The sequence below is a fragment of the Rutilus rutilus genome (genome assembly GCF_951802725.1).
Source record: "Rutilus rutilus genome assembly, chromosome: 6".
NCBI lineage: Eukaryota > Metazoa > Chordata > Actinopteri > Cypriniformes > Leuciscidae > Rutilus > Rutilus rutilus.
In genome coordinates, this window is record NC_140214.1 from 23,799,073 (window position 1) to 23,813,965 (window position 14,893).

The window sequence follows — 14,893 nt, forward strand, 5'->3', positions numbered from 1 at the left end:
TCCTGCTAACTGGCTAACTCACATTATCATCATGTCTTACTGAAATACTTCTGCTAATCAGTTTGTGGGCCACTATTACCTAAAATTGTGTCTATTAATGCAGATTGTCTTGTCGTTCTCACTACTTTGAGGAAAGATTAAGCATGGAGCAAGATTTGTTTTACCAACATTTGTTACATCAGTCATTCACGCTAGAGCTCGGCTAATGCACTGTTATTGATAGTTTCCACATGTTCACCGCAATAAATTTAAACTCGGTAAATAAATAAGTACAAATAAAAATAATCGGTTTGTTGATGGACATGCACTTGGTGTTAGTGCATTACATGCAGGGCTTGACATTAACTTTTTTGCTCACTAGCCAATGTGGCTAGTGGTTTTCCAAAGTTACTAGCCACACAGCATTTTTACTAGCCACATTTTTGTTTTTGTGAAATTACCTGATAAAAGTTGACTATGGCGTGCTAAAATTTACTTGAACTAGATTTACAACCCTTTTAAATGTAAAACCACTCTACTCACCCAAATCAAGACTACATAAATATATAACAATACAGGTCATTATCATTAGCTCTGATAAGGTTGTGTGTAAAGCTCCTTTTTAAAAATAAAACCATGTATTATGTAGGCTATTAAATGTCGCCACATAGCTCCACACCGGCATACGACTTAACTCCAGCAGGGCATGCAGCTAACTGTCTCTTCATTTCTGTGTTGTCGGTCACAAAGTTGTCAAAATTGCTCAAAAATTACGTTCAAATATTCCCTCTAAAAAAAAAACACAGCCTATATTCGAACTATTCGAACATCTGGTTGCGCATTTTGTCAATGACGCGCATTACGTCAATAACAGGACAAATGAATACAAAGAGACATAACTACTTGTATAGGTAGTTTATTTAAGTTTAAACATATTTGACAACGTATTACCTACACAAAAACAAGTAAATCAACTATGGCCAAGACCGCAGACCTCACACTCTCTCTCTCTCTCTCTCTCTCTCTCTCTCTCTCTCTCTCTCTCTCTCTCTCTCTCTCTCTCTCTCTCTCTCTCTCTCTCTCTCTCTCTCTCTCTCTCTCTCTCTCTCTCTCATGCTGCGTTCACACCAAACGTGAATAGAGCATCTGGCGCGAGTGTAAAGACGCGTTTACGCACGTCTGGAGGTCTTGCGGCGCGAATGAGGCGTCACGCTCTCTGTGCATAACGGTTTAAATGAACAACAACAATAAAGTGCAAGCAATTTAAGGTCGCGACTCTTATATAGCAGGCTTCATTCAGTGATTGAAACAAATATTATTTACAATAATTTAAGTTTTACAGTAGCCAATATAAAACCGACATTGAACGCTCCGAGCGAGCTGTGCTGTGGTAAACATGGAACTTTTCCTTGACATGAAACAGTCAATAATCAAACCAGTGGAAGCCTGCAGTGCATCATGAAACTACTGTATCTAACCTACCTTATTCATGCAATATCAATTCAGTCAATACAGTAGCCTACACTTTAGTAATGTTTCTGTTTAACGTTAACACTTCTTCCTGTTACCTGTCCCTGATCCCTCAGGCAGCGCGCCCACTCGCAAAGCAGACAGCCGCGCCTCTGCTACCGCGGGCGTTTTTCCACATTCGAATATTCATTTTCACCATCGAAATTCTGTTTTTTAAACCTATTCGAATATATATTCGAATTTAGAATATTTGTTGACATCCCTATGGGAGTTGTAGTGTCACACTTATTTCAGATGCGTTTTGAAAAGACTACAATTATTCAACCCGCCAAAGTGGCTAGTTGGAGTGACTGCGTTACCCGCCACGAGCAAAATCCACCCGCATTTGGCGGGTTGGCGGGTGTTAATGTCAAGCCCTGATTACATGCATTGTTAATGCTGATGGTGAGGAATTACAGTTGCAACATCTCATAATGCAGTTCAAACTGATAAGTGTATCACTGAGAAACGTCATGCTCGAGTCGACCTTGCGATGGAGGTTCGGGTTGAATAACTAGTTCTTACAGTCTTTCATCATCATCGGACTCGCGCTAGAATTTATATGGTAAAATCGACGTCATTGTTCGTTACTGTGTTTAGTTTACGGTGTAGGAAGCCTCAGGACAGCGTTTTTGTTTTCGACACAGTACGCGGTAAACCAATCAGAACAGACTGAGCCGTCTGGCCAATCAGAGCAGAGTAGCTCGCGGAAAGGAGGGGTTTAGAGAGATGTCATCTGACGAGTCGTTTGAGAATCATTGAAAATGTGGTGATGTGCAAATGTATATTATGAGAAAATGAAACCTTTGATGCATGTAAACCTGTTGTAGGAGACTCCAAAACAACATTAGCAAACTTTAAAATAGCATAATAGGGTCACTTTAACAAACATCATGTGAATTTCAGAACTCAAATCTTCCTCTCAGCAAGACAACAAACAATTAAGCATTTATGTACAGCAAGCTGCAAAAATGACTTAGAATTAAATTTAGTGATGCCTAATTTTGCAGATAGTAATCACGGTGTAAGGACAAAAGCAGGATTGATGCTATAATTTCTAAACAAGAGAAGAACTAATGATAAGAGTAAAATAAGGGACAAATGGTCAAACCTTGTGGCTGCATGTGGCCCTCGCTGCTCTGCATCCTTCAGAAGGATCCCAGCGTAAAAGTCAGCATGAAACAGAAGTTGCAATTATTCTTTCCTTCCTTGTGACGTATATCTGAGTGAAATGGCTTCTCAAACAAGAAAAAAAAAAAAAAGTATGGCAGGACTTGATTTGGTCCATTTAGAATTGATTGGTTGTGGTTTGCTATTGGTCGACGTGATTGACAGGTTGTCCCGCCCTCGCGCCAGTAAACACATCATCAGAGAAGAGTTATTTTGATTAAAGATTACGAGGGCATATTCATTTTTTTTAAAGAATAATGTTCATGTATAAATTTATTATAAATGAATGCAATATTCCATAAAAAAACAAGAATTGTCCATTTTGATGTCATGATGACTTTAAAGTCAGCATGAAATGGAAGTTGCGATAATCTTTTCTTCCCTGTTGTGATATAAATCTGAGGGAAACGGCTTTTCAAACAAGAAAAAATGTAGGACGGGACTTGATTTTATCCATCGGGAACATAAACAACATCTGCAAATTTACGACGCTCAAAGTTCAAAGCAAAGGGAGCTTTTATTTTACAGAAATCCTTTTTAAGGACTACAACAAACGGTTGATAGGGACTATAATGAACTTATTTACGGGTTAGTGACATCACTAACCCTAAAATTTACATAAACCCCGCCCCCGGGAACACGATTTATAGATTATCATGACGGAATATGCTAATCAATGACTAGAAGATAGTTAACTCCACATCAGCAACATAAATTCATCAACTAACCATTCAGAAATGTCCTGTTGCCCTTCTTGAGTCTTTCCATCTTTGTCCGACACTGTTAACGCAAGCAATCTGTGCCAGGAGAAGCAGCTCATTTGCATTTAAAGGGACACACAAAAACGGTGCGTTTTTGCTATGGTTTCTGCTCACCCTCAAAAAGTGACAATTTTAACATGCTATTAAAAAATAGTTGTGGGGTATTTTGAGCTAAAACTTCACATACACACTCTGGGGACTTCAGAGACTTATTTTACATCTTGTGAAAAGGGCATTATAGGACTCCTTTAACAGTATAATGCGATTGCATAAAAAAAATTATATTCGACAAATACAGTACAAATAGGCTATGCACAGTACTTGGTGCATGAGCAGGATAAACCAAATAGTCTATGATTTATAGTTTGCATTAATTTAATATCAAATGTATATCTGTCAAAACAAGCAGTTTTGCTACCCACTGAATCCACACAAGTACTTTTTTGATCAGTCAGATTACATTATTTTAGTTGTAGTATGGCATGCAGTGAATGAGCCAAATTAATAAAACATGATGGATGCAATGAATGAAAGTGACATCTCTGTAAACGTGAAAAAATGTAGGGCGGGACTTGATTTTGTCCATGGGAATTGATTGGATTGTGACACTTGTTTGTACCGCCCTCGAGCCAATAAACTTGAATTTTAAAACGATGATGTGCAGGGATTAATCATTTAGAATACTGCAATATTCCATAAAATATTGGGTGGACAGTAACAAAGTACATTTACTTGAATACTGTATATCTTGTGAAAAGGGCATTATATCACCACTTTAAGTACACTTTTTGAGTAACTGTACTTTACTTGAGTATTATTTTTTCTGGAAACTTTTAACTTTAACTCCACTACATTTGAAAGACAATCATGTCTAACTGTTTGTTTAAGCAGTTAGCGTGTAATGTCGCTGTTTGAACAAACTGAATCCACACAACAAGTAGCCTACTTTTATCAGTCAGATTACATTATTTTAGTTATAGTATGGTATGCAGTGAATGAGCCAACTATGAATAAAACATGATGAAATTAATTAAATGAAAGTGACATCTCTGTAAACTTGACTTGCAATTGAACTCTCATACATTTTAAACTGTCTTCTGGGATTACCACTGTCACCATTATGTGAAATATGACTATCAGATAAAGATATGCACATCCACACTGAGGTCTATTCACGAGTCATAGGACTTTAAACTGTTGTGTTGGTTTGTAGTGAGAGGATTAGCTCGCTAAACATAGACAGATAATAACTTCGCCTACATGGTCACCATTAGAGCAAAGCATGAATGAACTTCCCACTGATCCTTAGGGAAGAATCATTATATGAAATAAGCATTATATGGGAAGCCTTCACGCCTGGGTCTGTTTGATAAAAGTCTCCTCTTTTAATATGAGTGTGATTTTTACGAAATTAATATTAATGTTGCATGCTCTTTTTGTATTCATTTTATAAGTAACCTAGGATTTGAAGGAGTTGATATTATTTGATATAGTAGTTCCATGGACTAAAAGCATTGTGAGCCGTGCCAGGATGCCATTTATATTTGGACTAAGCCGTTCATTAGTGGTTACCTAAGCGTTCCAGGTAGAGAGAAAAATCGCTTCCAAGTGTACGATTCAGGGCACAAGCGAACAGCAACCTCGGACAGAACGATGGAAATATAACTGAAAGTGCATTTCAACATTGTAGGTTGTCGTGCGAAACATGGAAGAGACATTGAAGATGAGAAAGGATAAAATCGGTAAGCGGAGCGTTAGTTGGTCGATTGATCAATTTGTTAGCGAGGGAATTTAGTTTGGGCTGTTCATTTGTTTTTCCTGATTGGTTCTTGACGTTTCGGCGAACCTGTTTCATATTTAATTTGCCTAAACTTTCGTCGTTAAAATGCGCTTCGTACTGTTAGTGGAGTCTGTGGGGTGTTTATGTAGGCTACCTGTCCAGTGAACACAGCTCGTGCCTAACAAACATGCGGGACACGAGCGTGTTCGAGCGATCCACCGTGACCGTGTTCGCCGCGGAGATGAAGGTGTTTGATCGGACTCACACGGAAAAAGAGCTCGTCTCTCAGTCCAAGGAACTTTGTAGAGACTTCATTCACTCCAGAATCATAAGGGAAGGATTCAGCTGGTCAAAAGTTGAGCCAGATCTGCCCGAGCCACATGGTGCTCTTATAGATGTATCTGTGGTGCTTCTAAAACTGGGTAAGAGAAACAGGAGTGCGTGTGAATTGATGCTCGTAACAGGTGTAATGCTATTTCAGTATTTATCATCTGACATAACATCAATATGTGAAAATCAAAAGTCTTTCTTTCTTTCTTTCTTTCTTTCTTTCTTTCTTTCTTTCTTTCTTTCTTTCTTTCTTTCTTTCTTTCTTTCTTTCTTTCTTTCTTTCTTTCTTTCTTTCTTTCTTTCTTTCTTTCTTTCTTTCTTTATTGTTTATCTCTATTTTATTTGGGGTCTGGATTAATTGTCTTTAATGTTGTAATTTTATACTGATTTATAACAAGAGTTTATCAAGGCTGCACTGTAAAAAATTATATGATCAGTAAATTATGACAACACCTGTCCCTCTCATTGTGTATATTTAAGACATTTTACAGGTTTTGCTTTGTTTTACAGGTGATGAACTGGAGTGTATGCGCCCATATGTGTATCGTAATATCGCAAAGCAGCTGAACATCAGTGTAGCAGTCGAGGCTGTGGTTTCAGATGCGTTTCTCTCTGTAGCTACAGAGATCCTAGCCATGGGTAAGTGAGCTTGAAGACAATATAACAGGTGTTTCATAGGCAGTGTTTGTGGGCATGACCTTGCTGGCCCTGCATTAAAGTATTTTTGTTTTTTCAAATAAATGAAATGAAAATATGAAATATTGTCCATCCAGAATTGTGCCGAGAAACATGTCATCCGAGAAGAGAAGTCGTTTCAAGTTGAAGGGGAAGTTATTTTGATTAAAGTTTACGAGGGCATGTGAATAAATAAAAAAACGTATGTCATAAGTAGGCTAAATCATTTATAATAAATACTGCAATGTTCCATAAAAACTCTTTTGATTTCATGGTGACTTTAAAGTATTTTATTATTTTTATTTCTTTTATTATTATATTTTTGTTATTATTATTGATACTATTACTATTATTATATTCTGTACATAATTGAGGCTGGTTTGGGACCAAAAACAAACTGCAGCATTGCACATGAGGGCATCTTTACTATAAATGGTGGGAATTTGGAGATTGTTGGATTCGTTCCAAATGTAAATGAAGCGATGTTAGCCTGAGTTTGAGCTTTAAAAAAAACAGTTCAGGACATTATTTTCATTATGTTTGTTTTTATTAAACTACAGTAAAATTGTCTTTACTGGAAGAGCGATTGACTTATTCAGTAGTTATTTCAGTAGTGTGTTTTGAGAGGGCCACTTTGATCATCAGCATCTCTTGTGGTTTAATGACAAGTTCTTCAGTGGTCTTTTTTCGGAACATGGAAAAACCCCTAAAAAGGACATACCCACATTCTTCTCTCTGTACATATTTGGTCACATATTTTATCTTGGTTCTGCTTCTTCTTGATGTGCATGGTGGTTGTGATTGAGCCCAAAACCATGGCAACATCATTCTACTCTGCCTGACAATCTTCTCACAACCTATCTTCTATAGTAAGGTATAGATCTGTGAGTATCTTAAATGAATGCTGAAGATGAAGGACGTAAACAATTGGCATAGTCCCTGACTCTTGGCTCATCATTAGTGAAGCACGACAGTGTGTTAATGCTGGTTTTAGCCTTCCTGTTACATCATCAGCACAGCAGAGCTGCGCCTCTATGTAGTCGAGTAGATTTTCAAGGAAACGAATCTAAACTGTTAGATGCTGTCTTAGATCTGGCCCTGTTTTATACTTAAAATGTGTTTCATGGTGGAAAGTCTGTGTTGTTAGTTGTAGACAGTAATCGGAGGTTGCCATTTCTAAAATAACTACATCATGCTTTAAGGTAGTTTAACTATTTATTAATTTAAATGTCCTCTGAAGACACTCTTGATTGAAAGAGCATAATTATAGCAGCAATATTTTGTGGAGAAAAAATGGTTTGATTTCTTTTGCGATACATTGACATTTAATTTGCATTAGATATGAGCAAATCTAGAATTCTCATTCTAAACTGTTTTTAATATTATTTAGGAATTTAATTTCTAAAACGCTAGTATGATTAATGCGAAAGCAAGAGAGAGTTTGAGGTGCTCATAGCTCAGTAGCCCTCTGGTTCTTCTTCTCACAGAATTGCTTTTACTTTCAAGGGATCACATGGGGCAAAGTGGTGGCCATCTACGCTGTAGCTGCTGGGCTGGCGGTGGACTGTGTGCGACAGGGCCATCCAGTCATGGTGCACACCATTGTGGACAGTCTGGGAGAATTTGCACGTAGGAGCCTGGTCCCGTGGCTCAAAAAGAGGGGAGGATGGGTAAGTGTTCATTCTCTGTACTGCCTTCTGCATAAACCAAGATTGATCCTGACCTCTAGGGGCCATATGAGGAAATGAAGTATTGCTACCCAACTGTAGCCTTTCTGTTAAAAGCGCATCTAATTATTTTCTTTGTGCTACTGCAATTTCATACTTGCATTTCAGCAATCCTGTTAGTCTGAGGAAGGGCCATGTGAGGCCCGAAAGGTCACTAATAAAAATTTTTTTTTGAATGGGAGCTTATTCGGTGTGCGGATCTGTTACTTACTAATACTTGCATTTCAGAGCATAGCATACTACACATTACTGTTCAAAAGTCTGGGGTCAGTAACCCTAATTTAAAAAAAGCAAGAATAATGTTACAAAAGATTTCTGTTTTAAATAAATGCTGTTCTATTCATCAAAGATTCCTGATTCCCACAAAAATATTAAACGGCACAACTGTTTTCAACATTGATAATAATAAGAAATGTTTCTTGAGCAGTAAATCAGCATATTAGAATGAGTTCTGAAGGATCGTGGTGTGACACTGAAGACTGGAGTAATGCTGTAAATTCAGCTTTACCATCACAGGAATAAATTACATTTTAAAATTGAATAAAATAGAAAATATATTTTAATAATGTTACTGTTTTACTGTATTTTTGATCAAATAAATGCAGCCTTGATGAACATAAGAGAATTCTTTAAAAAACATTAAAACAATCTTACTGACCCCAAACTTTTGAATGGTAGTGTATGTGATAGCATTTCAAATGACAATGCTTTCTTTTCATCTTTCATTCCAGGGGGACATTTCAAAATGTGTGGTGAACATAGACTCTAGAGCTCATGCCCACTGGTTATCAACAGCTGTGTTAACATGGAGGGAATTCATAAAGACCATGTACATCAACCTGACGAAGTAGCCTTGTGCAGGAAGCCATCCTGTTGACCGAGAACTGAATCTTTCCATCCCAGAACTATTTGAATGGACCATTGTACTGTTTGTGAAGCCCTGGGGAGCAAACGGCCCCTCACAAAGGTTATAGCACATCACCCAGGTTTAACTGCACCTTAATCATCTTTTACTTTTTATTATTTCTTTAAAATACTTTCCCTTAAAATATTAAACATAGAGTGAAAGAAATACTATGAGCTGATATTGTGTAGAGGGGATGCTACTGCTATATTCATTGGTGGAGCTACATAATATCTGTCTTACTCAGTTTAAAATGACCCTGAAATAAGGTGTGCAGGTAAAGGAGCTCCTTTCGTGCTGAAGATGCATTGCATGGATTCATTCTACTGAGATTTTATACTCAATAACTGTGGCTTGAGTGAAACGTTTTAAATGTTTGACAATGTTCAGATTTTTTTTTTTTTTTTACAAAACTGCTTATGATGTTTGGAGTGACACTTTGCACTTTCGGTTTATACAGTTTGTGTGGTGTGTGTAACACTGTTGTCACCAGCTGTATACATCTTTAAATAAAGATTTTAATGTGGGCACTGAGGGAGAAATTCAGTTGATTCCAGCAGTCATGAAAAACCTGGAAATTATTTTGTGCCCCGGAACTAATAAAGTCACAAAATACAATTTTAATATCACTTGATTGGTGAAATCGGATTGGTTGATTTGTTTTTGAAAGAATTCTCTTATGCTCACAAAGGCTGCATTTATTTGATCAAAAATACAGTAAAACAGTTATATTACTATTCAAATATAAAATAACTCTTTTCTATTTTATTACAATTTTAAATGTAATTTATTCCTGTGATAGCAAAGCAGTCTTCAGTGTCACATGATCCTTCAGAAATCATCTAATATGCTGATTTACTGCTCAAGAAACATTTATTACCAATAATGAAAACAGTTGTGCACCTTAATGTTTTTGTGGAAACCGTGATAGTTTTTTTTTTTTTAGGATTCTTTCATGAAAATAAAGTTCAACGGAACAGCATTTATTTGAATAAGACATATTTTGTAACGTTATAAATGTCTTTACTGTCACTTTTGATTGATTAAATGCATCCCTGCTGAATGATACTTTAAAAACATTAACAACCCCAAACAACATTTGAACGATATTACAGAGTGGATGTTTTTATTGATCTTATCATCGTGAATGCAATCTCTATTAACTGATTTCTTTAAATTATTCTCCATTTGTTCATGATTAGTAGAAATGCCATGACAATTCATCAAAAGGTAAAGAGCTTTATTGAGTCTATAAGTGAATTAATGCATCCCCCTGAATTACCATTAAACACATCAAAGAAGACATTTAGTGTTAAGTTTTACTGGAGAGAAAATGTATGCGATGTGACATTCTGATTATAATTCAATTTGTGAACTTAATCTTATGGAAATAGACATGTGAAAACGAACAGCATTTTCTTCAGAGACAGACTTTGCCATGAGCTACCTCTAAATTTTTATTCATTGTAACAATATTTGCAAAGCTTTTTTTGTTGGTAAGACAGGTCAGATCACATCTATTTACTTTAGATAACATTCTTAGTCACAAATATATTGCCATCAACTGCAGGTTGCTATATATAAACCATCAATATTTTAGGTCAGATGAGTACATTACTTCCAGGTGCTTTTCAGAAATACATCTTCCTCCCATGTGACAGATAGTTAATCAGTCCTGCGGTAAGTGATGTGCAAATGCTGCGTCAGAGGCTGTCCTTCCAGTGCCATAGAGACGGTCTGTTCCAGCCTTCCATCTGACTTCAACTGGATGTGCCTGGAGATCTGATCAAAAATCAAAATTCTTAGTCAAACATTTGTTTTAATAAGTACACTAGTTCAGCACAATTCATGCCACATTTTCTGTATAAAAATATTGCTACAGTAGAGTTTATTGTTTCATTGATCTAACAAGGCACAAGTCAATCAGTTTGATTTATGAGACCTGTTGAACATGAGGCTGCTTGGCAAAAGATGTTCTAGCCAGGGCAGCACTGTGTAGAGTCAGCTGCTGTCCAGTGAGTTCCCCCTCCTCAATTTCCACAAGACCTGAAAGAGGTATAAACAGATACAAACAATAAAAAAAAGAAAAGATATGCCGTAATATAGATGAACCTAAACGTTTTTATGAATCAAACACCTGAGTTCTGGGCAATGATGAAAGCCACTCTGTTGGTGCCCGGCTGAAGCCTGATGAATCCACACTCCCTGTGAAGAGGCCTTTTGCTCTCAGCATGGAATGCATTAAACCTGAGGAAAAAGTTCACAACTTGCACTGCATTCTGAGTTGCAATACCTCTGGTTTATTTTGTTACTTACATGAAATTGACCACGGGCTGTCCTACATGTGAGAAATGAAGAGTCTCTGTGTAACGAAAAGGTGCGATGGAGGGGAAGGAGCCCTCTCCTGGCTCATCGGACTGCCAGGTTCCCAGGAGCCAGTCCAGCGGCAGCACTGCGGGGTTCAGCTCCGCTGCGGAAACACAGGCTGCGGGTTAAATCAGATCGATGAGCGCTTATCCGTGATGTAAATTATGTTCACGGACACGGTCACATTCTGATGCACCTGCAGTTTATTTAATGCTTGATTCATTTTAATTATAACAAATTTGACGTTTGAGCTACAGACGACAGCTCGGAAATAATAAGCCATTAGAAATAAGACAAAAATCAGGTGTCTTGTCTATTAATTTAAATGCAATCGTCATGTTGTCCTACCAGAGTGATTGAATGGGCATGACATTCCGCTTGAATAATTTCAAATAACTTTAAATTTGAACTGTATAATTGACACTAAATGTATTACTCGCTGCGGCTGCTGAACTACTATATCTGTTTGCCATCACAGTGCTTATCTACTTCCTGATTAGACACTAAGAACTCTGGGAGATGTAGTTATTAGGCGTTCTGATGATGACGCGGGATCAAGCTGAAGAACGAAGACTGGAGAAAACATTTCCTCCACTACGCATTTCATACAGCACAATAAAAATGAATGTATATTTACATATTATATTGGTAATGCAATTTGATACAGGCTCGTCTGCAAATAGCTGAAATTGTAAAAAAGAATGAATTAATGAATGAAAAGACTAAAAACCAATAAATAGAGCTGTCAAGCTAAAATGTAAAAATATACATAACGAAATTAAAAACATTTTATTTACTTTAATTTTAAAATAATTGTAATTTACTATTACTTTTCTTTTTACTTTTAAAACACGGGGTGGTGACAGCCCTAAAAGGCTTCTTCGTGAAAAAAAAAAAAAAAAAAAAAAATTAAAGAAAAGAAAAGAAAGCAAAGCTGTTTATGTGTTGTTTATAGAAGAAACATATCTGTAGCACAAAGCAATACAGTAATTTTAAACCATATGAGGGTCATTAATATATCAAACTGTGAGAATCCAATATAACAGATACATGATTTAAAACCATTAACCCTTTCATGTATATGTCACTACAGTGGACAGAGCTATTCAGAAATCGTTTTCTTGCATTAGCATGGGTTTTGATGGTTGCACATCAGCCTCTACAGTGGTGCATCATCCTGACATGTCAAGCCGTTGTCTGTGGATTTTTGCCCCCAGCTCCAAACCAAGATGGGCAATGTCAGAAATGCCAAGTTGCTCTGGAATATCCACCCATTCCTTCTATCCTAGGAGACTCTTGCAGGTAAAAATAAATAAAATGTTGTAGCATCAAGCAATATCTAATGAGTCATACCACAGTTCGATTTTTCAGGTATTGATTTTAGATTGGAGTAATATTCTGATTAATCATCTGTAGTGGACCTCATGCATAATGGCTATATTTTGGCTGCAAGTCATACTATTACTGTGACTGTTGTTTTTGAAAATACTTAATCTGCAGTAACTTTTTTGACAGTAAATAAATATTTTATTTTAATGTAATTTGCATTAACAATAAAAAAGTACTGTGATTACATTATGTATGTGACTTGTAATGCATTACTTTACTCATTACATCAAAAAGTAATCTGATTACGTAATGCACATTACTTTTAATGCATTACTCGTAACATCAAAAAGTAATCTGATTACGTAATGCACGTTACTTGTAGCGCATTACTTTACTCTTTAGATCAAAAAGTAATCTGATTGCGTTATGGATGTTACTTGTAATGCGTTACCCCCAACATGCACTGCTCATTTCAGATGAGATTGAAAACACCTGATCGCTAGGTTTTCTTAGAGGAGAGTTATGTTAGAAATGTATCCATCTTGAACATAATCAGAATTATCAGCTAATAAGGGTAAATTGACATACTCTGGTGGTTCACTGGAGGGAGCATCTGAGTTGGGTTTCCACAGTTGTACCTCGGCAGGCTGCATGTAGATCTCTGATGGAATCACAACACATCCTCATGTTTCTAGCAGAGGTTGTCAGGTTTTGATTTTTTATCTGTTGGTATTTGATCGAATCCATGATGCCATGTATCTGAACAAGATGTCCAGGACCTCTGGTGGAAAATTGGACCCACAGCATTAAATATACAGCAGAGTATTTCATTTTACTCATGGTTTACTTTTTTATTTATAGGAGAGGACTCAGAGCTGTTATCTTGGAAAAAGGAGGTTGCAAAAAGTACTTAATAAAAGGGTGCAAATAATTGTTCCCAATATGTTTTGGAGAAAAACATTTATTTCATAATGTTATTTCCCCCCCCCACTTTAGATTAGCTTAAAGGTTAGATGTTGCATTTTTTTTAAATAGAATATCAAAAGGATAAACAATGCAGATTAATTTTTTACAGCCATCTTTGATAATATTTACCAAGGGGGCAAATAATTCTGACAAGCACTGTAGTTGAGAATCATCTTTATACAAAAAACAAAACAAGAATTGATTGGTGAATGAAAAAAGAATAATTTTTGCCTATACATATAATTTCTTGTCATTTTATTTTTTAAACAACTGAGTCCTGGTGTCCAGAGTACATAGCATAACATATGGAAAAAAAAAATCACTTTAAAAGTTTTTTTTTTACCATTTGTTTCTTATGCTCTTAACAATGTGATACATGAAAAATAAATAAAAAATAAAAAAATAATATTTTTTTTCCCCTGGGTCTCAGGAGGATATATAATTGTATTGATTGGTTTGTTGAATACACACAATATTGCTGTGTTATTATCTCTTGAGTTTAAACTAACCTCTAAATCTGAAAATCTCTTTGAAAAATATGTGTAAAAATACAACAACATTTCTAATCTTGTTTTTCATGCCCTAAGAGCAATAAAAACACATAGGGGAAAAATCTGAGGTTAACAGAATTCATGCATGAAAGGGTTAAACTGATTTTAATTTGATCTTACATTTTATATTTTAATTTATTATCTTAATTTGAACCTAATTCTAAAATCATCAGTTACATTTGAACTGAAAATAAAACATTGTCTTCGGTATCTCTTCAATATATTATATTGCCCTCTAGTGTGTTAAGTTATCAGTCGGGTTATCAGTAATATGTGAGTGAGTTCAAACGCCTCGAAGTCATCATGGCTACTGGTCTTGGTGATTTTCTCCGACGTTTAAGACAAGGCCACGGGAAAGATGAAGAAACTACACTCGGGGAGACTCAGGAAGGGGAAACTGCTCGTGCTGAAGGTGCAAAAAGGTAGACAGCCGAGTTATTTACAAACTTGTTTTGGGCTACTCATTCACTAATGGGATAGACTGAATGCTTATTTTCCATTTGGCATAGGCGGAGAGATTGCAACACCTCCTCGACGTATTTGCAACGTGAGCCGTGTAAAACTGTGTCTGTGTCTGAACAGTGCAGTAGGGGCAGCCGTGGAAATTACTTCGATAGGCAAGTTAATCAATATTTTATACATATTCCCCCGGTTTCACAGACTCAGTCCATTAGAATGCGTGTTTGAGCTTTTTTTTTAAAGGGGACCCTTTGCCCTTTTGCCCCTTTTTACAAGATGTAATACTCAGGTGTCCCCAGAATGTGTCTGTCATTTTTGAGTGGAAGAAAAAACATGTTTTCATATCTTAAAATGCAAATGAGTTGCTTTTTTCCAGAAGAGGGCGG

General features: G+C 36.4%; 2 protein-coding genes across 3 annotated transcripts; one reads left to right on the plus strand and one right to left on the minus strand.

The window, feature by feature from the left end:
* The first annotated feature begins 4,691 nt into the window (after positions 1–4,691).
* bokb (BCL2 family apoptosis regulator BOK b) lies at positions 4,692–9,496 on the plus strand. Its single transcript, XM_084412155.1, has 4 exons — positions 4,692–5,621; positions 6,040–6,168; positions 7,711–7,874; positions 8,663–9,496. The coding sequence occupies exons 1-4, from the start codon at positions 5,387–5,389 to the stop codon at positions 8,780–8,782; spliced, it is 648 nt and encodes a 215-aa protein (XP_084268281.1). The 5' UTR covers positions 4,692–5,386; the 3' UTR covers positions 8,783–9,496.
* Positions 9,497–10,058: 562 nt separating this feature from the next.
* Positions 10,059–11,706, minus strand: thap4 (THAP domain containing 4). Of its 2 annotated transcripts, none has more exons than XM_084412157.1 (5): positions 11,551–11,706; positions 11,152–11,305; positions 10,973–11,082; positions 10,778–10,881; positions 10,059–10,617 (listed from the first exon to the last, which is right to left on the minus strand). In XM_084412157.1, the coding sequence occupies exons 1-5, from the start codon at positions 11,573–11,575 to the stop codon at positions 10,501–10,503; spliced, it is 510 nt and encodes a 169-aa protein (XP_084268283.1). In that variant the 5' UTR covers positions 11,576–11,706; the 3' UTR covers positions 10,059–10,500. The 2 variants fall into 2 exon arrangements, with proteins under 2 accessions (XP_084268283.1, XP_084268282.1); XM_084412156.1 differs by having other exon boundaries at positions 11,152–11,320; positions 11,551–11,700.
* Between the last annotated feature and the right edge of the window lie 3,187 nt (positions 11,707–14,893).